Source organism: Quercus lobata, chromosome 4 (genome assembly GCF_001633185.2).
Source record: "Quercus lobata isolate SW786 chromosome 4, ValleyOak3.0 Primary Assembly, whole genome shotgun sequence".
Classification (NCBI taxonomy): domain Eukaryota; kingdom Viridiplantae; phylum Streptophyta; class Magnoliopsida; order Fagales; family Fagaceae; genus Quercus; species Quercus lobata.
The window spans coordinates 65038741-65064516 of NC_044907.1; the positions used below are offsets into that span (position 1 = coordinate 65038741).

Consider the following 25776-nt stretch of genomic DNA (forward strand, 5'->3'; position numbering starts at 1 on the left):
AATTTTTTGCACTAGAGATTCAGACATGAGAGAGAGATAAGATATTCATATTCCCATAATAAGAAAAAAGAAGAAGAGAGATTAGATATTATACCAAATTTGGGGGTAGTGGACTGATGGTAGTGTGGTATTGATCTATTTCTTGCTTCTGCTATTGCTCTGTTGTGTTGTACCTGTGCTTGTTGTGCTGCTGCTGCCCAGCCCTTCCCACTCCCAAGTCTCACTTAGAAAGTTAGGGTTTTGTTTTGTTTTCTTTTTTCCTTTTATTTTTTTGGGTGTCTTGTGTGTGTAAATTGTAATGTCAAGTGTGTGTGGGTGTTCTCCTAGGCTAGTTGTTAGAATCGGCATAGGCTTTTTTTTTTTTTTTGGGTAATTACACATAACCCACCTGTGGTTTGGGCAAAAATCACTTTGCCTACCCGTGGTTTGAAAAGTATCACTTAACCCACCTGTGGTATGTTTCCGTCAATCTCCGTAACCCACCTCAAGCCCAGCCGTTACAAAAACACCTTTTAACCCCAAAACACAACATAACACGAATCAAAACACCCAAAACTCAGAAACTTTTCTAGAGAGAGACCTGTGTTGAGATCAACATGTTCTTCATGGTTTTTATATCTCTTTTTCGGCCTGTCCCGACCCGGTGGTTTCATCTCGTCACTGTGGTTCTAGCTCTCGATAAGTGGTTACAAATTTTCTCACCATTAATTGGTTATGGCTCTCCATTTGGTGGTTTTGTGTCACCATTTGTGGGTTTTGTTGGTTTTTTTATTTGGTTTATAAGTTTGCAACACATTAAAAAAAAAAAAAAAAAAAAAAAAAACAAAAATCAATCTTTATTCCAATACCACAGTGGCACCCAATTCCTTGAGCTTAGCGAGAATGGGATCAGCCTCTTCTTTGGTGAGACCTTTCTTCAACACCACAGGGACTTTCTCGACCAATTCTTTGGCCTCCTTCAACCCCAAATCCGTGAAAGTTCTCACCTCCTTTATGATTTTGATCTTCGCTGCCGCGTCATACTTCTCCAGCTTCAAATCGAACGCGCTCTTCTCCGCGGCTTTGGCCTCCTCGCCCGACCCGGCTTCGGATCCAGAAGCCGAGGATGGGTCGAGCCTGGAGATTGCTGGGCCGTACTTGTTGAGGCCCATCTTGTGCCTCCAGAGGACGAAGTAGTCGTAGCGTTCGAGCTTGGTGAGGTCTCGGATCTCGTTGGCAATTTGCTCGAGCTTCTAGGTGCGAGTCTTGGTGGCCGTGCAGAGAGTCTGAGCGAGTGGTTTGCCAGTGTGAGTGAAGAGATGCATTTGGGTTTTGTTGGTTTTTGCATTTGGTTATTGGTGGATTTGGTTATGGGTTCACAATAGTGAGAAAAGAAAGATAGAGGTTTTGGGTTTTAGAGAATTTGGTTATGGGTTCACAAACACCTGGCTTCTCTAAATTCTTCTCCAAATCGTCCTTGTATGTTGGTAAGCTTTTTTAAAATTTTTTTTTTTGAGGTTTAACACATACCCATTATTCAATTTTCTCTCTTTGTTTGGTTTCCAAGAAAATAAAAGGGAAAAAAAAAATTAGGTATTGTAGTTTGTGCTGTTTGAGCTTTATATTGCTGTGTAAAGTTGAAACTTTTGATTTGTTTTCGATTGGGAAGGAGAAAGAAATTCTGGGTTTTGTGATTTATGTTATTGAGGTTGTTGTAAAGATGAGAGACTTACTGAAAGTTGAGCCAAATGGGTGTTTAAGACTAAGATTGAAGAGTTTGATTTCTTTTATTGTTATATGGTTGCTAAGAAAATTTGAGAGAACTAGGGAATGTGAAAAAAAATAATTCTGGGTATGTTCTTCATATTCAAGATTTATGTGAATTGAGAAAGACACCAATGCCATTTTTTGATCTTGTTTCTCTTGCATTTTTGTGCTATTTTTTGTTTTGGGAGGAGAGAGACATAAAATTTTAGCAAAAATACCTATTTACCCCTGATTTTAACAGAGGTGGGTTACTGAAAACTAACGGAACATACCACAGGTGGGTTAAGTGATACTTTTCAAAACACGGGTAGGCAAAGTGATTTTCGCCCAAACCACATGTGGGTTTAGTGTAATTACCCCCTTTTTTTTTTTCACCTTGCGTGAGTTTGTTTTGGATGTTTTTTTTGGGCTTAAGTTTGCTCTGAGGCTAATATTTTTGAGCTTGTCAATAAATTTTTTTATAGCTTTTAAAAAGATCAATAATATTGTTAAGGGGGGAAAAATACAAATTTATTGAAAAAAATTGCTAAATTTAATACATTATATATACTAGCATTTTAAATAAAAAATAAAAATTTGGGGGGGGGGGTGGGGGGGCATTACCCCCCACGTCCAACTATAGCTCCGTCCCTGGTTGTGTGTAGCAAAGTGCGAGTAATGTATCAAGTATCAATAAAAATTTCTATTTTATTGATATCTCCTTTGCTTATTATATTTGGGTATGGTGAGATTTATCGCAAAATATATGACAAAATATTTTTCTTTTGAGTGTCAAATTTATTTTGACAAAACTTTGGATTTTAAGTTCTAAAGTGTTGTTGTGCGGCACCGAGATCCCAGGACCATGCAGGCCCTGGGCCCAAGCCTATGCAGGCCTCGGGCCCAGGCCCATATCGGCCTTGGGCACAGGCCCAGCAGAAAGGTCCAGTTACCCTGTGCCCTTCTTGAAACTGCCTTAGTGTACAAACAAGTTTAGGGTATTGAATTCCAAGAGGTGATCGGTTAACCGTTCCCAGTCAAGTATATGAGCCGTGCTCGGGAAAATGTGATATGCACGGGAAACTGAGTTGCCGAACATAATCGGTCAAGATGGAACCAAGTTCCAAGATCATAAATGCTGCACCGCCCTCTCACCTAAACATCCACTTTAACCAGATAATATTGGACCTTCAGTAGCACTAACGGTGACTGTAATCATAATCCCCCCACTAACCTTGGCTATAAATAGAAGAAAGTTGGGAGAAGGAGGGGTTCAGAAAAATTGAGAGAAAACAGTGAAGTAAGAGAGTATCAACTGAGTGTTGCTTTGAGTCTCTCTGCCGAGAACGACCCATAGTAGGAAATCCTCAAGCCCACTACAAATAAATTGTGAGCCCAAGTGATCTAAGGCTCAGAAGCCTTATACTTGGTTCTTACAATTGGCGCCCACCTTGGGGCCCTCCTACGAAGCTGTGGTTCGACTGAGACTCAAACGAGGGGAATGTCTGAGGAGCGTTCCGGAGAGCGTGCACCGAGCGGCTCCATAGGATCTTCTCAGGGATCAACGTGGAGGGAGAGAAGGCAGAAACGACGGGAAGATAGGGAGTACCCAAGAGGGGAGGAAAGGTCCGGACTGGGAGAAGGGTCGGCCCAGACACACCGGACGGTTTCAGGCGTCTCGGTGCATCGGCAGTATGATGATAGAAACCGAGAGTTAGAGCGGTTGCACAGACTGGTAATGGATTTAGAGCTGGAAGCAAGGGGTCGGCGACATGAAAGGAATCGCAACCCCCAGCAAAGGAGAAATCAGGGCGAGGGCTCCAGCCGATCTGGTACGCAACGATCCCGAGACCGATCACGCTCCCAAGGGTCACACCGGCAACCTCGGGAACCACGTCTTCGGCGGAACCGCTACGGTCGCATCGTTACGATGACCAAGGATCAGAATCGCCGGAGGAACGACAGCACCATAATGCCGCCATGGACGCCATGAGCCGAGCCTTGCGGATGGCGGCCCGATCTCCATTCTCCGATGAAATTGAACGGGCCCCAATGCCGAGCAGATTCACGCGACCGCCGTTCAATTCGTATGAGGGGAGGACAGACCCCGTGGAGCATGTTAGCCATTACATCCACATGATGTCTTTGCATGCACACAATGATGCATTGATGTGTAAGGTATTCCCCTCTAGTCTCGGCTCTACTGCACTGAGATGGTTCAATGGGTTGCAGAAAGGTTCTATACACAGCTTCGCCGAGCTGATTCAAGAGTTCGGCAGCAAGTTCGTGACCTGCAGCCGAGTGCAACAGCCAGTTGACGCACTACTTTCCATGAAAATGAGGGTCGGGGAAACCCTACGGAGTTATGCCAGCCGATACTGGGAACTCTACAACGAGATTGGTGGAGGAAACGAGAAAATTGTAGCAAGCACCTTTAGAATGGGGCTCCCCGAAGATTCCGAATTACGGGAGTCACTGACGAGAAGACCCCCCGAGGATATGAGGCAACTGATGAGACGCATAGAGGAGTACAAACGCCTGGAGGATGACCGGCTGCAGAGCAGGGGGAAAGCTCCTTTAGTGGGGAGATCTCAGCAAAGCATTTTGCCGACGAAACCGAAAAGAGAATTCAGAATGCAGGAACCAGAGGTGCAAATCGAAGGGGTTAATGTGGCGTTTAAAGAGCCCATGCACAAAATCTTGGAACGGATCAAGAACGAGCCATTCTTCACGTGGCCAAACAAAATGGGGGGCGACCCATCTCGGAGGAACCAAAGCCTATACTGCACCTATCACAGAGACAAGGGACACACCACCGAGCAGTGTCGGGTATTAAAAGATCATCTTGGACAGCTAGTGAAGGCAGGGTACCTGAAAGAGTTTGTAGCAGATTCCATTGACCGAGAAGCCGGGCAGGGCGCCCAACAGAAAAGGAATCCCCTTCCACCACCCCTGGGGGTAATCGAAGTCATCCATGCCGCACCAGGAAGAGCAGCAGCGGCAAAAAGGGTATTGACAGTGGCTTGCGCGGGGGAAGAATCATCCAAGAAGAAAAAGAAAGTTGGACGGCTGGCCATCTCGTTCGGAGAAGACGATTTGGAAGGAGGGCTTGAACCTTCGACCTTGTGGAAGCAGGGCTTGGAAGGAACGGTCCAACCTCACGACGATGCTTTGGTGGTGACAGCCCGGATAGGCGGATTCCTAGTGAAGAGGGTGATGATTGATCAAGGAAGCGGGGCCGACGTCATGTACCCAGACCTCTTTGAAGGGCTCGGGTTAAAGACCCAGGATTTGGCGAAGTATGACGCGCCGTTGGTCTCGTTTGACGGAAGAGTTGTAATTCCCGAGGGGCAAATCTCTCTCCTAGTGGACATGGAAAGCAAGGGAGTTATAGTTACATTCATAGTAGTCCGATCATTCGCACCGTACACTGCAATCCTGGGAAGGCCGTGGATTCACGCCATGGAGGCTGTTTCGTCCACCCTTCACGTGAAAGTAAAATTTCCTACTGAGTATGGAGTTGCCGAGGTAAGGGGGAACCAACAGGTGGCGAGGCAGTGCCTTGTCGCTGCGGTCAGATGGGAAAAGGAACAGCTCGGTCAAGCTGAGCATGCCGAGAAAGAGAATTCGTAGCAATTACAGAAACCCCAGGGGGAAACTGGGGCAGACGTTGCCGAGGAGGTGCTGAAGGTAAGAATTCTTCCTGATACTGACAGATATTTCCAGATAGGTACAAGCATGAATGATTGGGAAATGGTAGAGATGTTGTTGTTCCTGTTGCAAACATAGATGTTTTCGCATGGAACCCGTATGAAGTGCCCGGCGTAGATCCCGAGTTCATTGTCCACAGGCTCAACGTGGATCCATTATTCCCCCCGAAGAAGCAGAAACCGAGAAGAGCATCAAAAGAACACGTCGATGCAGTAAACCTGGAGGTACAGCGGCTGAAGGAGGCCGGAGTCATAAAGGAGATATTCTTTCCGAAGTGGTTGGCAAACACTGTCGTGGTGAAGAAGAAGAACGGCAAATGGAGAGTTTGTGTGGACTTCACAAACTTGAACAAGGCATTTCCCAAGGACCCATTCCCGATGCCCAAGATTGATCAGCTAGTAGATGCAACATACGGGCACCCGATGATGAGCTTCCTAGATGCCTTCCAGGGCTACCACCAGATTGCATTGGCGCCCGAAGACCGAGAAAAGACAGCATTTATCTCCCCGAATGCAAACTATTACTACGAGGTCATGCCGTTTGGATTGAAGAACGCCGGGGCCACGTATCAGCGAATGATGACGAGAATGTTCCGAGAAAAAATTGGATGCACGGTTGAAGTTTATATCGACGATATGGTGGTAAAAAGCAGGATTGAATCACAGCACACCGAAGACCTCCGGCGAGTATTCGAGATACTACGTTGGCACAAATTGCTCCTGAATGCCGAGAAGTGCACTTTCGGAGTGGGGGCTGGTAAGTTCCTGAGATATCTGATCTCTACTCGGGGAATAGAAGCTAATCCCGACCAAATAGAGGCCGTGAACCGCCTCAAACCACCAAACAATCCTAAAGAGGTGCAAGTACTCACTGGAATGTTAGCCGCCCTGAACCGATTTATCTCCAAGTTTGCCGATCGCTGCCGGCTGTTTTATCAACTCCTGAAAAAGTGGAAGGGGTTCCGATGGGACGAGAACTGTGATGAGGCTTTTCGAGAGCTAAAGGAGTACTTGGCAAAGGCCCCGAAGTTGACGGCCCCGGAGCCCGGGGAGGACCTGTTTATGTACCTTGCAGTCACCGAACATGCCGTAAGTGCTGTGTTGCTAAGGGACCAGGGAGTACAAATGCCAGTGTATTACGTGAGCAAAACCTTAGTAGATGCCGAGACAAGGTACCTGCCCCTTGAGAAGTTAGTTTTAGCCCTGGTGCACGCCACGAGGAAGTTGCCACATTACTTCCAGGCACACACGGTGTTCGTCCTCACCGAGTATCCATTGCAGTCACTGTTAAAGAGATCTGACTTCACAGGTCGGATTGCCAAATGGGGGACTCGGCTGGGATCGTTTGACATAAGATACCGACCTAGAAGCTCGGTAAAGGGGCAGGTTTTCGCTGATTTCATCGCAGAATTCACACCCAAGAACGAAGGCAAGGTAATCTGTAGTGCGGAGATTCGCCCGTGGAGGGTATTTGTGGACGGCGCATCAAATGCTATAGGGGCCGGGGCTGGTATTGTCATAATCACCCCTGAGGGTATACGACTGGAACACTCCTTCAGATTGGGGTTCAAAGTCTCGAACAATGAAGCCGAGTATGAGGCCCTACTGGCCGGATTGAGGGCTGTATTGCATCTGGGCGCAAAGGATGTAGAGATTTACTCAGACTCTTGGCTGGTTATTTATCAGATTACTGGGGATTTCGAGGCTCGGGACCCTCGAATGAAAGCTTATCTAAGTACGGCAAAGCAGATTATCGGTCAGTTTGGAACGGTAAAGATATCCCAGGTAGCCCGGTCACAAAACAAGCACGCTGATTCTCTTGCCACGTTAGCCTCATCGGCCACCGAGGACACGCCGCGGCTTATTACGATAGAACTTATAAGAGAACCAAGCATCTATGTGAAGAGTGTTCTCGACCAGGCCGTAGTAGAGGTTGCGCAGGTAGCAGTGGCTGGTCCATGTTGGATGAACCCGATCATAGACTTCCTTGCCGAAGATAAAGTTCCAGAGGATGAGGCCGAGGCCAACAAAATTCGCCGGATGGCTCCCCGGTACTGGCTGTCTTCGGACCGAAAGTTGTACCGAAGGTCCTTCGCAGGCCCTTACCTCTTGTGCCTACATCCCGAAAAAGTCAAGGAGCTTCTGACCGAGCTGCATAAGGGAGTGTGTGGCGGGCATGCTGGGGGACGATCTTTAGCACACAGAGCGATGACACAGGGGTTTTGGTGGCCACAGATGCAGAAGGATGCCACTGAATACGTTCGGAGCTGCGAACAGTGTCAAAAACACGCCCTAATGATCCATCAGCCTGCAGGACGTCTAAACCCTGTCAACAGCCCGTGGCCGTTCGCACAATGGGGGCTTGACATCCTCGGGCCATTCCCCCGAGCACCGGGGAACCGTCGTTTTGTGTTGGTGGCTGTAGATTACTTCACAAAGTGGGCTGAAGCTGAAGTCTTGGCTAATATCCGGGATACTGACGTGAAAAAGTTTGTATGGAAAAACATAGTTACAAGGTTCGGGGTGCCGAATTCGCTAGTAACAGACAATGGGCTACAATTCGACAGCAACGCTTTTCGGACCTTCTGCAGCGAGCTCGGCATCAGGAACAAGTATTCAACCCCGGCATACCCACAAAGCAACGGCCAAGCTGAAGCAGTAAACAAGACTATTTTGAACGGGCTCAAGAAAAGGTTGGATGGGGCGAAGGGAAGATGGGCAAAAGAGTTACCCAGTGTTTTGTGAGCTTACCGCACGACCCCTAGGAGATCCACGGGGGAAACCCCGTTTTCTCTGACATACGGAGCAGAAGCGGTGATACCAACCGAGGTGAGCTTATGCAGTGCACGGGTCACCGGGTTTGACCCCGTCCAGAACGCCGACCTGATGATGGAGCATTTGGATTGGTTAGAAGAATGCAGAGAGGCCGCGACCGTACGGCTCGCCGAGCATCAGCAGAAGCTGGCCCAAAGATACAACCGAAATGTAAAGGGGAGGGAATTCAGTGCCGGGGAACTAGTGCTAAGGAAGGTTGTGGGGAACATGCGAGACATGGCTGCAGGGAAGCTTGCTCAAACCTGGGAGGGGCCATACAGAGTCACAGCCATCGCGGGTGCAGGGGCCTACTACTTGGAAGACCTTGACGAGAGGCCATTCCTCCGATCATGGAACACCAACAACTTGAAGAAATTCTACGCATGATCATCCGTGTAAGCCAGAACTTGTATTTCATTGAAATTAAGAGCATGGTGAACCTTTTTTTGTATATGCTGTTTTTCACTCCGTAACCGCACACCAAGAGAATTGCAAATAAATCTCTAAGGACAGAAACCTGACCCTCGGCTCGATCACAATCGCCGAGCAGGTGGAAACCTTACAAATAAATCTCTAAGGACAGAAACCTGACCCTTGGCTCGATCACAATCGCCGAGCAGGTGGAAACCTTACAAATAAATCTCTAAGGACCGAAACCTGACCTTCGGCTCGATCACAATCGCCGAGCAGGTGGAAACCTTACAAATAAATCTCTAAGGACAGAAACTTGATCCTCGGCTCGATCACAACCGCCGAGCAGGTGGAAACCTTGCAAATAAATCTCTAAGGATAGAAACCTGACCCTCGGCTCGATCAAAATCGTCGAACAGGTGAAAACCTTACAAGTAAATGCTCTAAGGACGAAAGCCTGATCCTCGGTTAAACTAAAATAACCGACCAGGTTTAAAATCTTATAATTAAATGCTCTAAGGACGAAAACATGATTCTCGATTAAACTAAAGCATGATGAAAACCTAACCCTTGTTACAAATACTAAGTCCATTAGTGCCCTCAAATTACCCAAAGCACCGCACAACAGGGTTTGGGGGTATCATTCCATTAAGCGGCCATAGCACTGGCATGATTCAAGCAAAACATACAAATAGATATAAATTCATTCAACAGATTGAAACGGAAAAAGAAAACGGTCTACCAATTAAACAAATAAAGGAAATTGTTCAGTCACCACATCCCGGTGACGTAGGCAAATAAAACCAACAAATTAAGAACAAAGATAGTAAATAAAAGTAAAATTAGCTGGGAGGTTGGGTCGGCGGGGTCACTTCCTGCTAGACAGTCAGGGGGAAAGGCGGGTCCTCACCGAAAAGCTCCTGCACAGTGGGGATGCTGGTGGCTTCCATTTCCTCAGGCTCGGCGTGAGCATCGATTTGTTAAACCAGCTCCCTTATACTGGCCGTCTCCCCCTCGTCAATAGTATCTGGGGCATCCTGGGCGGCAGGAACAGGGCTCGGAAATGGAATTTGGCCGGGTCTCTCAAATGCGAATCCTCGGGAACTCCCATTGCTTGGAGAGCGGCAAACCACTCTGCCTCAAAACCCATATTCCGAGCACGAGCCACCACCGGCTCTGCAGAATTTTCGGCATCAGCGAAACCTACGTCGTACCACTTTTGCTCCGCGGCCGCCAAGCCTGCCCTGAGGTCGGCTATCTCCTCGGCGTTGGAAGTGTTAAGGCTGATGGCTTCGGCTAACTTGACCTCCGTCTCATTCTGCTTGGTCAGGAGCTCCGCATACCTCTTTTCGGCCAATGCCCAGTTCTTCTCCGCAGCAGTAGCCTTTTTCTCAGCAGACTCAGCAGCTTTCAGCTTTTCCTTAGCCGTTTTCACCGTTGACTCCCGCGCCTCCTTCTCGCGCTCGTTCTCCTCGGCAAGATCCTGTGCCCGGGCAGCCACAATGTGAGCCATTTGAGCGGCCTAGCAAGCACAAAGGTTAGAAAAGAAGCAAAAGGAAATTTGTATGAAGGAGTAGATAGACAAAAGAATTACCGCAATGGCGTGCCACTCTAACCGGCGCCCTACAGACTCTTCGGATCCCTCCTCAAAGGCATGCACGTCCTCGGGAAGAAGAAGAGCTTCAGCCAAAGTTTGGGCAATACGGCCGCCCTCGCCCTTCTCCCACATCCGAACACAAGCGGTTGAGGGCAATGGCTTGCCGTCCAACAGGAACTTTGGCTTCCACGCTGGAGCCACTTGAGAGGAGGACGCGACCCCCATGCCAGCTTTGGTTGGCGGCTCACGGATAACGATTCCTCCTGTTGGTCGGGGAGGAGTCTGGACGGCGGCATCTCCCGGGCCCGTGGAGGGTTGATCGGTAACTTTCTGTTTCTTACGGGCCCGTCCGGCCTGCGAAGAGGGTGGAGGCTAAGGCACTGGACCCCGACCCTGAGAAGGTGGGGGCTGATTGGATTGCCGGGCACCGGGCACGAACCGGTCTATCGTCATGACCTTCCTTGATACCATCCTTCCACTGGGTTGGATAGCTTCAGCTAGCAAGGCAGCCGCTTCTATCACTTGTTGTTGAGGCTCGGCGGCTAGATTCTCGGGAATGGGCTGCTCTTGTACTTGGTCTTCTTGCTGTATGGGTTCGTGGGCTCTCTCTCTGAGGCGCCGAGATACCCGTTCCGTGGACTCGTCTCGTAAAGGAGCTAGTTCGTCCGAGCAAGTGAACCGACGACCAAATTCCCTTACCTCCCCGGTGGTAAGTGTTGGCGGCAAAAAGTTTACGTACCGGACGTCTATGTATGATAGCAGGGGGCTATCAACTAATAGTGCCTGCTTGAAGGGCTGCCAGGTAGAGTAAACTGGCTCTACTCCGAGGATCAAGTGCGAAGCCCGGAGTTGTCCGTCCTAATGCACATATATCTTGGAACGGAGGATGAAGTTCAAGTCCTTCGCGTGGACGGCTCTGATGTTCTGAACAAACACTTTGCCGTCTGCAAAAAAGCAAGTATTGCATTAGTCTCTAAGAATAAAAATTTACTTCAAAAAGAAGAAAAGGAGGAGTGAAGGAAAGCGATTATAGCAAGGGGATGGTACGAACCCACTTCACGCTTTGAAAGGGGGCAAGGGATGTCCCCGGCAAACCAGTTGCCGTTCACCCGAACGAACTCCCCGGCGGAGTTCCTGTTCGAATCGGGCAGGCATGATATCAGCCGTACCCGGGTATCTCTTGTCTTTAAGTAATAGTTGGAGGATTTGTTTCCACAGAGGCTGTGCATTTGGTTAATGTCATGGTGGTTTAACTGTAAGTTAAAGGTGTGGTTCAACTTACTGATGCAGCTAACTACCCGGTAAAAGTTGAGGGGAAGCTGGTTAGGACACAGGCCATAGTAAGTAAGTGTGTTTATCAAGAGGGGATCCACGGGGATTCTAACCCCACCTTCTAAAATTGACATAAAAGGAAAGAAGGCTGTACCCCGCCCTCGGTGGAGTTCTTTATCGCTCTCATGGCAGTAAGCCACATCCACGTCATCGGGAATATTAAATTTACTCCTAAAGGTGGCCAAAGTAGCCGGGGATTCTAAAAGGTAAGAGTAACCCATCTACAACGCCTAAAACTACAAAAGGGAACTTAAAGAAATAACGCTGAAGGAACAGGAAGAGGAAGAAAAACTTACTTTGGGTTCTAAGGAGGAAAAGAACACTGGGCAAGCGAGTAAGCACACAAGAAATGTGGTCGGCAGAGAGTAAGCACAAAGAAATCTGAGGCGAAGGAAAAATGAAATGATGTTCAGAGGGGGACTATTTATAGAGCCAAAAAGAAATAGGGGAAGAAGAAACGCTTAATCAAGCAATAAATGGGCACGATTTACGAGCGACCCAGCGAATGCCAAACGTAACCGATTCGCGCGTCACTTCGGTTCACGAACTGTCAGGTAATAATGACGACTGCGCCTGGCGCCGCGAAACGGCGCGTCTTTTGAGATGAGTATTAATGAGAAGTCACAGTCATAAGTCCTAGGCTATAAGACTCCCGAGGTCAAAAGGCCCAGACAGCTCCTTGATTCTTCTCGGTAACCGAGTATGAATTAAGGGGGGGCTATTATACGGCACCGAGATCCTAGGACAATGCAGGCCCTGGGCCCAGGCCCATGCAGGCCCCGGGCCCAGGCCCATACCGGCCTTGGGCACAGGCCCAGCAGAAAGGTCCAGTTACTCTACACCCTTCTTGAAACTGCCTTAGTGTACAAACAAGTTTAGGGTATTGAATTCCAAGAGGTGATCGGTTAACCGTTCCCGGTCAAGTATATGAGCCGTGCCCGGGAAAATGTGATATGCACGGGAAACTGAGTTGCCGAACATAATCGGTCAAGATGGAACCAAGTTCCAAGATCATAAATGCTGCACCGCCCTCTCACCTAAACATCCACTTTAACCAGATAATATTGGACCTTCAGTAGCACTAACGGTGACTGTAATCATAATCCCCCCACTAACCTTGGCTATAAATAGAAGAAAGTTGGGAGAAGGAGGGGTTCAGAAAAATTGAGAGAAAACAGTGAAGTAAGAGAGTATCAACTGAGTGTTGTTTTGAGTCTCTCTGCCGAGAACGACCCATAGTAGGAAATCCTCAAGCCCACTACAAATAAATTGTGAGCCCAAGTGATCTAAGGCCCAGAAGCCTTATACTTGGTTCTTACAGTTGTTAATAACATTTAGGTGCCCTTCTAGTTTAATGTACTCTTACAGTTTCCCTTCACTAGAATTCAGCATAAAGTAGATGTTTAGGGGCTGTTTGGATTTGCTGTTTTCATAACTCATAACTCAAAAATGGTGGGACCCATGGCTAAGAAGTCCGTTTGGATTCTCATAACTCTGTTTCCAGTTTTTGTTTCTATCACTCAATTCTCTGATTTTTGAGTTATGAGTTATGAAAACTAAAAATATATTTTAGGTGTTTACAGTTTCCATAACTTAGTTTCCAATGGCATTTTCGTAATTAAACACACATTCATAGGACCTATGGCCAGAGACAAGTCACGTCAGGTGTACCTTTTTCTTCTTCTTTCTTATTCTTTCTTTCTTTCTTCTTCACAGGCTCACTCCAACGGCCATTTTTTTCTTCTTCTTCATTCTTTTTCTTTCTTTTCTTTTTCATAGAAACACCAAATATATTTTATCAAAAAAAAGAAAAAAAAAAAAAGAAAAAGAAACACATGAGTATCGATTTCTAAAACGTGGAGATCAACACTGGGTTGAGAAGGTGGGAGATTAGCGCCGATCAACACTACTACACGTCGAAGGTGGGAGATTGGTGCCACCACTACACCGATCGACGCTGTTGCTACACTGATCAACACCGATCGTCTTCTATCTTACCTGGGTTCGGGTTTGTGTTGGGAGAGTAACAGGGCAATGGTGACTGAAGGAGAAGAAAATGAAATGAAAAGAGTTGAGGGAGGCGGGTAGGCTAACTATACTAACTAACATGGTGCTCAAGCAGTGGGTCCCACAAATAGTAGAAATATTTGAGTGATGGGAAGTGAAAACAAAAACCAAACAGGTGGGTATTAGAAAATTGGGGTATTTTAAGTGATGAAAATTAAGTGAGGAAAATTGAGTGAGGAGTGATGAGTGATGAAAAAAAAATCCAAACAGCCCCTTACTTTTCCATGCACCTTGACCTTTTCTAATTCAATGGCTGATTTATAATCTCAATTTTTTGAATGATATTGCATCAACAGGATCTCAATCCGTTCCCATAATAGAGTATCTAGTTAACACAAAATTTCACAAAGGGCAATTACCAATCTTACAAGTATTTTTAAGTACACAAGAGACTAATAACATCGTAAAAGTATTTTAGGCTTTACATGTTCGCTCCATTATTTCGTGTCGTGAACTAGCTTATGTTAAAAAGTTCCATTCCGTACGCCAAAGAGTAGAAAGAGGGTTAAAAAAAAAAAAATAAAACTAGCGAGAAAAAGAGATGGGGAAACTCAATATAGGATAGTCCTGGAAAGCAATGTTGACAGCAGAGCAATCGTACGTCAATCATGTTCAATTGATCTGCTGTCTTTTTTGGTTACTAGCAGAGCAATTGGACATGATTGATGTCTTTTTTGGTTAATAGCAGAGCAATTGAACATGATTGACGTACTTTGCATCTTTCATCTTGGGGTTCATAAAATAAGTGTTCAGAACGTCAACAAGCAGTAGCACCACAGAATCAGAGGGGAAAAAAACAATTAAACATTTTGCCCTCCGCATGCTCCATCAATCCGTCCGGTCAGCTGGACCAGTAACCTGGTGAATTGGGACCAATCTCTCAGACTAACCGACTTTCCATCCCAAGAAGGACATCTTAATTACAATCATGCCTTTTGTTGTTGGTGTGATATCATCAACCGGGTTCATTCCTCAAGCGCTTGACGTCGCTTTGTCTTAGTGAGAACCCGTGGGAAAATTTTCTGAGGTTTTTAGCCATGGTGTCCACAATTAGAACTTAGATAGTTGATGTCTTTGCGTGCTACTTCGTATTACAGAAAACCTCACCTCCACAAGGCGCTCAACATGGGATTTGAGATATGGAGAAGAAAGGAAAGTAATTTACACGTTCATACACATGCAACTCATGCTCGATCAGGCTTCTTTGGTTGACATTAATTCAGCTACATCGAGTCACATTGCTAGTGATTTGAATCTTTCGAGTTCTTTTTCTCTTTCTTAAGTAAACTGCACGTTTTGTCCCTGAAATTTCAAAAAGTTTAATTTTGTTCTTGAAATTTCAAAAAGATATTATTCAATATTTTCAGCCTTTTTAATTTTGTTTGGACTTTTAACAATCCTCTTTCTTTTCTCCATCTGAGATATAAATTCTACTTTTGGTGTACCTCTGGCACTTCCCATAGGGGAATGTTCGGGTTCTATCGAACTGTTGCATATATATGTCATATTTACTATATCACAACAAAAAACCTAAAATTGAGAGAAATATTCGACAAAATATTACAAGGTCAAGTTAGTGGTGAATCCAAGAATCTTTCTCAGAGTGTTTCTTAAGAAGCATAAATTATATAATTAAATAAAAAGAGAAATTCATATATTGATAACGACAATAATAAAAAAACATATAAATACATAAAGTTTATAATTGTTTTCTACGAGTTTTCAAATTTTGAAATCGTTACATGATAATCTTATTATCAATGCTACAAGCTGCATCTTTTTCAATATTCACAACCAAGCAATCATTTATTCACTGAATGTGGAACAAATTATGGAGCAAAATTTAATTTTATAGACATAAAAAAATGAGGGTATTCCCAAATTTTTTTTGAAGGATAGACGAATAAAAATTTTTAAATTATTATATATAAATTTTTTTTTTTGTAAGGTCAGGGTGGTCCTGGGACCACCCTGGCATTAAGGTGGCGTCGCCCCTAGGTCAAGCCCATTTGGCCAAGAGAGACATAAGACCGGCCCCTAGAAGAAGTGATACGTTTACTCCTATCTGAAGCCTTGCATTGCTTTGCACCCTTGGATTCATAAAATCAGCCGCAAGAAGATCTACAAGTGCCATATAGATTAAGATCCCAGCCGATGCCGCATTAAAAATACCTTCAAAAATTAGAGCATTGGGGCTGTTCTCATCGTAACCACTAGATATTCCTATTCCAATTGCAATCCCAACTGGGGTTGTAAGAGAGAAGAACGTTGCCATAACTGCAACAGCTCTGTTCTGAAATTTTGCCTATAAATGCACACGAGGAAAAGGACATGCATGTTATACGGATTAATTTAATACACCAACTACCATAGTACTCTTTTTCTTCAAAAGATTTCACTAATGCACTCATTAATAGTGCAATTAACAGATTAACAATCAAAATAATATTCATTAAGAATGTTCACAGGTTACGTGCAATATCTGACAGTTTGTTGTGGACATAATTTCTGTTTAGGTTGGATAGCTAATAATTTTCAACTTAGGAAATCATGATCGGTCTTCATCATTCATTGGTGCGGTTTGGATTTGCGTCCACGGCTGCGTTTTATGTTTTCACGCGTTTTAAGTTTTTTTTTTTTTTTGCCAGCCGCACCTTTTGACTAAGTCAGCAGTGAACAGTGCATCCGTCCACTGTTTACGGATCTCACAAATTACATTTTTCAACAATTTTTTTATTAAAAATGGGTCCCACGATACTATTCACACATTTAAACATTATTTTGAATTTATATAACATGGACTCCTAAAGTCTAATTTGATCAAAGATAAAATCAACTACTTAAAAATTATCAATGAAACTGATCATATAATTAATAAAATAAATGCCTATCATTACTTATTCAATACTAATAAAAATAAAATAGACTTGTACCTTGCTCAAAAAAAAAAAAAAAAAAAAGACTTGTACCAAAGTCGTGAGAAATATTTTTTTTCTCTCTCTTTTTTTTAGTAAGAGTCCTGTGAAATCAAAGCAAGGCAGCTTGCAAGACACTCGTAAAATGCTTCTTACCAAATATGAGCTGAAGACTTTGACAAACGAACTTATTCAATGTTATTCAAAAGGTGGATGAAAGTCAACAAAAACCAATAACCAAACTGAAAATTTTGTTTCTTTAAAGCGAATAATTAGATTAAGTTTTATAATTAGGAAAGGAATAATTGGTATATATACACTGTGATATTACCTGAGAGATGCATCCACCAAGTCCCATGCCCTCAAAAAATTGATGAAAGGTCAGTGCAGCTACAAGAGGCCTTATTGTTTTGGGACTCTCAGAAGCACCCAGAGAAATTCCAATTATGACTGAGTGTACCACAATCCCCAACTCTAAAACCTAATGTAATCAGAAGCATAATTAAACACTAATTCTTCCATGATCAAAATCAATACTTAATAGAATAAAATGTTAAACAGTATCTTCAATAGATTAGCCAAAGTCATTTTTTTTGGATAACAAACCCAAAAAATCAGCTCCAACATATTCTCTAAAAGCAAAACTTTCCCAAATTTTGTTTGAAGTTGCTACGGTAGTTCTCTTAATCTCTAGTTCTCTTGATCTAGAAAACACTTAAGCAATTCCAAAATATTTTTTTCACTTAAAATAATCGACACCTGAATAAATTCAAATAAAAAATTTACTACGGTAAATTAAAATTTTAGCATTTATCTCAACCTCAACGGCTAGCCGGTTACAAAGACACCAAAACACAATATAAGCAAAATACAAAATGCAATTTAATCACAGAACACAGTCTTTCTCATAAAACTAATAAAACTAGAACATTTTTTTTTTTTTTTTATAAGAATCTAACCCACAATATCGGGAGAGGACAGACGAAGTCTATTTTTCTTTCCCTTAGTGGAGCACAGTGGTGATTTTCCCTCTATGTATTGAGAAGATGCTGACATGCTTTAGTGTTTTTGAGAAAGTCTAGTACCACAGAAAAATGTGCCGCAACTTGTCATGTGACGAGTTGTGGTACAAATTGTGCATTTTAGTTGTGGTACTAGACTTTTTCAGTGTTTTTAGTCCAAGCGAGAGAGAGAGAGAGAGAGAGGGGTAGACCAAGAGGTAGAAAATGAAAAGCAAAAATGAAGATAAATAGGAGAAGTGTGGAGGAGAAAAAAAAGAAAAGAAAAAAGAAAGAAAAAGGAAAAATGTATGGATGGAAAAAATGAAGAGAAGAAAATCGGTGGACCACTAGTATAATACTATAATTTCCAAGGAAAATCGGTGATCATATTATATATTTTTACTTTGTGCTTTGTGCCAAAAATATCTCAAGTACGGTACCCTAAAACACACATAGAAACCCAAAAGAAAAAAAAAAAAAACAATTAAAAAATTTGAAGCTTCCTACTATTTGATGAAATTTTTTATTTATCCAAACAAACTAAATAGGCTGAAAATACTGTTGGTACTATATTTAAATGATTAATTCATTACAGAGAATATTAACCTTTCAACCATAATTCTAACAAATAGCACCAAAATTATAACAAATCAACCAAGAACAGGAAGAATCGAATCACCTGCGATATAACGCGATGCCGAATAAGGTCTGATGAAGCCGAGTTATCAACAAAGGAATTGGAACCATGAGCATGACCATGAGTAGCATGTGTGTGAACGTGTAAGTGGCCCTCATGCTCTCCTTCCATCACCACATCTCCAACCCCATTTTGAGCAGCCTGGTTGGAGTGAGACTTTCTATAATACGAAGTGGCAAAGGCATCAACCATCAAAGTCCCGATGGCGGATACCATCGCCACGAACCCCGTGAATGGAAAATCCTGCCACGGGCTGTCACTCAGGCACGGCGATGTCAAGCTCTCGAAAGCATCCGGGAGAACATGGATGAACCCGGTCGATAATATCACGCCGGCAGCAAAGGCCTTGATGATGAAGAAGACGTCCTTCTCGGGACGCAAAGCTGGTATGGTCTTTCCAAGTATTGGAATACAAACCCCAATTGCACCCGCTACAAGAATGGAAGCAATAGCAGCTAGTTTATATTTGAGAGCTTGGGTTTTGTCACGTCCTTCATCCTCGGTGTCACATGTGCAATCTCCGAAAGCTGAGGAAGGGAGTAGGAGGAAAACGCAAAAGAGTGTGAGGAGAAGAAGTTGAAGCTTGGCCATTGTGTGAAGGAATTAGAGAGAAAATGGAAAGGGTGTGAGGGGTTTGCGTGCGAGTGTGAATCAGTGAATTTGTAAAAAATACAGTTCCTTGAAAAGAAAAGAACGGTTTGAGGTCCCATAATTTGACTAGGCTACTCTGTCTTTGTCCTGTTTCGATTGTTGACTTATCATATAGCATTGGGAAAAGAAAACTCATAAGGTAATGTTATTTGTTTCAGCTAATAAGCTTGTTAGAGCATTAGCATTGGAAAATTCCAATGCTATTCTATTTTACCATTCTAAAACACTACTTTATCAATATACCATTCCATTTTATAATTCCTCCACATCCCAAAACTCTATTTTTATTAAAATATTATTTTTTTTCCTTTCTTTATTATTTTGTTTCCAACCGTTTTCCTGGGCTTTCCTAGGCTTTCCAACAGCAATTTTTATTCCTCTCTCTCAACCTCTAGCATCGGTTCAACACACAACACGCACACACCCATGATACACCGATCATCCTACCCAAACCCATCACCACACCCACACACACAAACACAAACACAAACATCAAACCAGCAACAAAGTGCCACACACAAACATCAAACCAGCAACAAAGAGCCACACACAAACACAAACCATCAACAGAGCCACACTCACAAACCATTAAACCAATCCACCGATCAGCAAACCCAAGCCACCGATCTGAAACCCACGCCGCCGATTTAAAACCCAGGCCACCGATCAAAAAAATCATCACTGGAGCAAGCCCATTCAAACCCATTAAAAAAAAAAAATCATCACCGGAGCAAACCCATCCAAAAAAAAATAATCTCCAGAGCAAACCCATTCAAAAAAAATCATCACTGGAGCCACCGGATCAAACCCATTCAAAAAAAATCATCACCGGAGCAAACCCATTCAAACCCATTCAAAAAACATCCTCACCGGAGCCATTGGAGCAAACCCATTCAAAAAAAATATCACCGGAGCCACCGGAGCAAACCCATTCAAAAAAATGAGAGAGCAGATGGAGAGCAAATGGAGAAGCAGAAACAGAAGAGAGAGAAGAGAACAGAAAAAATGAGAGAGATGAGAGACAGAGGAGAGAGAGTAGAGATACCGGAGCCTCCGGAGCAAACCCATTAAAAAAAATCATCACCGGAGAGCATAGAGAAGCAGATGGAGAGTAGAGCAAACCCATTCAAAAAAGTGAGAGAGATGAGAGAGCAGATGGAGAGTAGAGTCGAAAGAGCATAGAGAAGCAGAGACGGAAGAGAGAGAAGAGATCAGGAAAAAATGAGAAAGATGAGAGACAAAGGAGAGAGAGTAGAGATAAAATATTAATTTTTTTTTTAGAATACTGCTACAGTGCAATTCTAAAGATAGAATTGCACTGTAGCAAGTATTGGAAAAAATTTACAATAGTTGCTTTTAGAATTTTCTGATGCAGGTGATTTTAAGTCTACAAATGCTAAATTTTCCTTAGATATAGCATTAGCATTCTCCAATGCTAATGCTCTAATGGAGAAATTATTGGGACCTTCTGGAGGACCATTGATGTGGTCCTCCCGGGTCCCAACACCTAATAAGAAAATGCCATGTGTTTATTTTTAAAAACTTAGCTCCATTTCATCATTTCCAATTAACTTAATTACCGTTAGCAAAATCAAACTAAAGTTAAAACTCAGCTCCACTTACCTACAGTTAGAAACCCAAAATCATTTAACCAAAATCAAACTGGGTGAACCCAAAATCAATTAGCCACTTCTCACCTAATTTGAAACCCAAGAAAGATTAGGTTTATAATACCTAATACTAGATTTGAAACAAACTACTTACCATTATACAGTAAAAAGATTTGTAAAATTATATCAGAAATATATCTATTTAAATTCTGGGTTTCCATCCAAATCCTAAGATTTCGGACTACCTGATCTCCTGGAATCTGAATATTTATTTCTAAATGACATCTGGATCTAAATTCTTCATCTAATCCTAAAAGGATATTATTATATTCTTGGGTAATTTCCATGTTATCTAAATCTTTGGCTAATATAGTCTTAGTGTGTATTATCGTTCCTGTAGGGGATCTAATACTTAATTCTACCGGGTGAGTTTCTGGTAGAGTACTCATCTGGTATATCTAGGATCTTGATTTTCCTTACTTCTGTCAATTATTTGTTTGATAAGTTTTATTCTTTCTTCTACCCAAAGTTGTCTAAGGCTTTGAGTTCTATTCCTTCTTTGATTTTCTAATTCATTTTCTAAGGATCTAAGCTCTTCTTGAAGTTTGATTAATTCTTCGGGTTTTCTTCCTTGACTATTCATTCTCTAGTAATGGGTACATATTTTAATACTACTATTTTTACTTTGTTATTTTTTTTCTGGACAATTGTTTGAATAGTGTCCTAGTTGGTTGCAAACCCAACATCTAAGATCTCCTCTAATTTCTTTGTTAGGTCTTCTCTTTCTGAAATATTTCCTCTTCCTGGGAATCTTTTCTTCAGATTTTTTTTTTTTTTTTAACTGCTAGTAACTCAGAATTTTTTTTTTTCTTTTATTCGTGTTCTTTAATTTCCCTTGGTGAGAATCTGTCTTCTAGTTTGTAATCTTGGGTTCTTCCTTCATACTTTTGTTGTTTAACTAGGAAATCTATCCATCCTTGAAGGTTTTCTATAATCTTAGATCTGTTTTTAGATTGATCAAATCTGTTAACTATAGCTGTCTTAAAGTTCTTAAGACTTATTTCTAAAGCATGTGACTCTGAGTTATCTCTTCTTTTATTATATCTTCTATTGTTTCTAGTTTTAGATCTATATAGTTTAGGGCTATCTGAGGTTTCTTTTATCTTGTTAACTACCTCTTTAAGTTCTAAAGTCTGATGTTCTACAGACGAGATTTCTTTAGATATACCCTCCATGATCTATATAGCGTATGCCGGGACATGTGTGGTTAGAAGAAGAGGCAGAAGAAGCAGTAGCAGGGAGATAGGATCGTTGTTGTTGTTGTTGCTGTCGCCGGTGATGGTTTCTGAGGAAATTTTCCTGTTCTGATACACGAATCCGACGGGCCACCCATTTGGGATCCGCATCTCTGGCATAATCACAGAGTGTATTGGTTGGGTTTGCCCAATATCTTCTCTAGAGAGATATTGGGGAAATAGAGTTAGAAGGAGAGAGGAAGAAAGAGGCAGATAGGGTTAAGTGTTTGAGAAATTTTTTGAATATGTTTAGTTGATTTTGGGTTAAATCCGGCTGTGGGTAAGTTGGTAAGTGGAGCTAAGTTTTAACCTTGGTTTGGTTTTGCTAACAACAGTTAAGTTAATGGAAAGTGATGATGTGGAGCTGAGTTTAAAAAAATGACCGCATGACATTTTCTTATTGGGTGTTGAGACCTAGGAGGACCACATCAGGGTCCTCCAAGAGGTCCCAATAATTTCTCTTGTTAATGGTCAAGAAATAATGAGCTCATTCCTCTGATTTGATAGAAGTAATATGTTCACAATAATTTATATATTTTTACCTCATTAATAACAATTCTTAGTAACCTACTATATAGAATTAATTATAATAATATTATGAAAATATTATATATATAGCATTTCTTCTTCGGATTAAGAAGCAGATTAGTTTCTATTGTTCAAGAAGCAGATTTGTAATTTCCGAATATGCCTTTTTTATTTATTTATTATTTTTAATTTTAATAATGAAGGTAAAGGAGAAATCGAATTTTGAATTTTGATGTACTGACAAATACTAAAATTATGGAGATAGTACTAATGATAGATCTCTTTGGAAAAAATGAATCTAGATTCCTTCAAAACGTAAAAAAAGTGTTGAAAGAATGTCGACATAAGAACGACTGCCATAGGAAATAAATGTCCATTCACATCAATTGTTGTCAATTAAGTTGGCTACGTTCACCCAAAAGTGACTCTCTTATGTGTAAATATTTTCCACCATAAAAAAATTTTAAAAAAAGAAAGAAATTATGTGTTAATATTTCCTTAAGTTCTCTTGCCAACCTGCTAATTGGTAACATAGAAGAAAATAAATAAAATTATTTTATGACAATATTACTATTAGATCTCTATTTTAAAATAAATAGCTAAATTTATAGGAGCATTTTTGAAGTTTTAGTTAAAATATATTAAATATAACTTCATAGTGGTGGTTCTAGGAAATTTTTTTAGGATGATTACTAAGAAACTAAAATTAAAAAAAAAATTAATTAATTAAAAAAAACTTAAATATATCGACATCACAAAATATGCATGCAAATACATAAAGTTTTATAATTTCATTCTACGAGTTTTCATATTTTAAATTCGTTACATGATAGTTTCATTACTAATACTATAAGTTACATCTCCTAAATATACATAACTAAGCAATCATTCATCCAATATTATGTTTGTAGCATTACTCAATTAAGATGGGAATTCAAATCAACCTTAATATTAGTTATTGCATTATTTTTGTTGTAAGCATATCATTACGAATTTTTCTTAATACTTTAATTTTGTTTGTGTAACTAGTGTTACTCTATTAACAATTCAATGCGTTACTTTGAATTTTTTTTCCTTTAATAATTACTACCCACTCCCCCACATGCCCCACATGCCCCACTCAAGAGACAATTAGACAATAAATCAATGGTAAACAATTAAACATACTAAGAGTACTCACATAGGTTAATGCAAAATAGTTTAAAATGTTATTTTTTACATTTAATTCCAAAATTCACCTACATTAGATTAGCCAAACTTGTGTTTAAAAAAAAAAGAAAAAAGAAAAAGAAAAAAGAGCTACATTGCTACTATGACTAGGTAAATTGATAAAGAAATAATAAAAAAATGAGAAGAAAAATGATATATGAACTGAGAAAATAATAAAAAATTGTTAAAGAAATAACATTTTAAAGAAATGTAATTTGATGTGACGTATTTAGAAAAATGATTGTGTAAAATAAAAGAGAAATGCTATATTTATAATATTTTCACAACAAATCCTATATGGTAGATTGTTATTGGTTGTTACTAGTGGGAAAAAAAAGCAATTTAAGTTGTAAATTCAAATTAGAACCAATAACAACTTACTACCTAGGATTTGTTGTGAAAGTGTTGTGAAAATTTTGTGGATGTAACACTTGTCAAAATAAAAAGGCTAAACTTTTATGCTAAAATAGACTAAAACTTTTGCATAAGTTCAGGTGCATATTGACGAGTATCGGTTAAAGATTGTCCAATGTAAAGACAACCACAACCGCATCTAAGTCGGGGAGGAGAGAAAGGGCAAGAGGCTGTTCGTATAAATGAGACAAGCCAACGTATTTTAAAACCAGAAGTAAATCCCATCAAGCCAGCTAACAGGGAGTAAGTGCGCCGGAACGGTTACAAAAACAATGATGGCCCAACGGTGATCCATTACACATTAAACAGAGACTACATTGCCATTAAATGCCACATTTCCTTCAGGAGAAAAATGCCTAGAGGAGCATTAACAGGCACAGCTAATCTGACAGAAAGAAAACTATAAAAGGCAATGGAACTCAGGCAATGGGGCTCATGAAAAACGTAGGAGAAAACTATTATACTATCCTTTGAGAGGCATAAGCTAACTTAAGCATCAGAGTGTTCTCAACTGGCACTACGCCGGTGAACCTTCCTTTTCTTTCTTTTCTTGTACAACAGGTACCTAAGCTCGTCCATTGGCACTGACAAGGAGCATACTGACGAGGTTAACTTCCGACTTCATCAGTTTGGCACTGTCTATGGGAAACTAACTTTTCAAGCCATTGTGTTCCTACCAATAAAGCTCCTTCAGGTGAATGGAATTTGCAACAACACCACCCCCCGATCCTATAGTGATGGCTCAACAGATCCAAGCTTTGATAGCCAATATGTAAGAGTTAATGAAGCATAATGAAGAGTTGAAGCGTCGAACCCGTTCTGAGGGTAGCATCACATCGTATCATCAACGCAGTCGTAGCAGACATGACAAAGAAGTTAGCAGCCTTGAAAATAGCAAGGGAAAGGATGCTTCAGAGTACACTGAGCAGTCCACATATGACAATGATCACATGATGAAGAGCCTACAAAGGGAGTTGGATGAGATAAAGAATGCCATGAAGGGAAAGACAACGATGAATCTTGATGGCATGCTTAAACGAACAGATTCACCTTTCACCACTAGTGTTTTGGAGTGCCCCTTGCCTCCGAAGTTTAGTCTACCATAACTGGAGTTCTATGACGGCACAAAGGATCCTCTTGATCACATAGGGGCCTTCAAGACCATCTTGAACCTCTAACAAACCCCAAACAAAGTCATATGCAGATCTTTTCCTGCCACCCTTAGAGGAGCTACTAGGGTGTGGTTTAGTAAGCTACCAACGTCTTTAATTGTGAAATTTGAACAACTCAGTGACTCATTGGGGGGTAGCGTCACAAAAGGCCAACCTCTTACTTGCTAACAGTAAGGCAGCAGGAAGGGGAAAGCCTAAGAGATTACGTGAAGCATTTTAACAAGGTTGTGCTTGAGATTGACAAGGTTGATGACCAAGTGATAATGATGACCTTCCAGGCTGGACTTAACAATCCTGATCTTGTCTTTTCGCTGGGAAAGACGCCACCAACTTCTATGACAGACCTTCTGTTCAAAGCTCAAAAGTACATGAATGAAGATGACTCCCTTACCATGAAAGAATTTACGGGAAAACGGAAAAAGAAGGAACCTAGTGATTCCCAGGGTAAGAAGAAGGATTGTAAAGACCTTTCTTCGGAAACTAAGGCTAGCAAGAGCAGCTCAGACACCCCAAGAAGAAGGTGAACTTCACCCCGTTAGTAATGCCTGCAGACAAAATCTTGATGCAAATTAAGGATGAACCAGGCCTGAAATGGCCAAAGCTATTAAGCACATCCTCTCGGAAACGC

General features: G+C 41.8%; 3 protein-coding genes across 3 annotated transcripts; all 3 read right to left on the reverse strand.

The window, feature by feature from the left end:
- Window positions 1–819: 819 nt before the first annotated feature.
- LOC115988119 (50S ribosomal protein L7/L12-like) lies at window positions 820–1793 on the reverse strand. Its single transcript, XM_031111762.1, has one exon. It carries the CDS (start codon window positions 1149–1151, stop codon window positions 837–839), a length of 315 nt encoding a protein of 104 aa, XP_030967622.1. The 5' UTR covers window positions 1152–1793; the 3' UTR covers window positions 820–836.
- A 7740-nt stretch (window positions 1794–9533) lies between these two features.
- On the reverse strand, window positions 9534–10482 carry LOC115985603. Its single transcript, XM_031108531.1, has 2 exons — window positions 10255–10482; window positions 9534–10182 (listed from the first exon to the last, which is right to left on the reverse strand). The coding sequence occupies exons 1-2, from the start codon at window positions 10480–10482 to the stop codon at window positions 9655–9657; spliced, it is 756 nt and encodes a 251-aa protein (XP_030964391.1). The 3' UTR covers window positions 9534–9654.
- Window positions 10483–15390: 4908 nt separating this feature from the next.
- LOC115987180 (zinc transporter 8-like) lies at window positions 15391–18988 on the reverse strand. The gene is made up of 3 exons (XM_031110680.1): window positions 18252–18988; window positions 16903–17052; window positions 15391–15961 (listed from the first exon to the last, which is right to left on the reverse strand). The coding sequence occupies exons 1-3, from the start codon at window positions 18858–18860 to the stop codon at window positions 15656–15658; spliced, it is 1065 nt and encodes a 354-aa protein (XP_030966540.1). The 5' UTR covers window positions 18861–18988; the 3' UTR covers window positions 15391–15655.
- Window positions 18989–25776: the final 6788 nt, after the last annotated feature.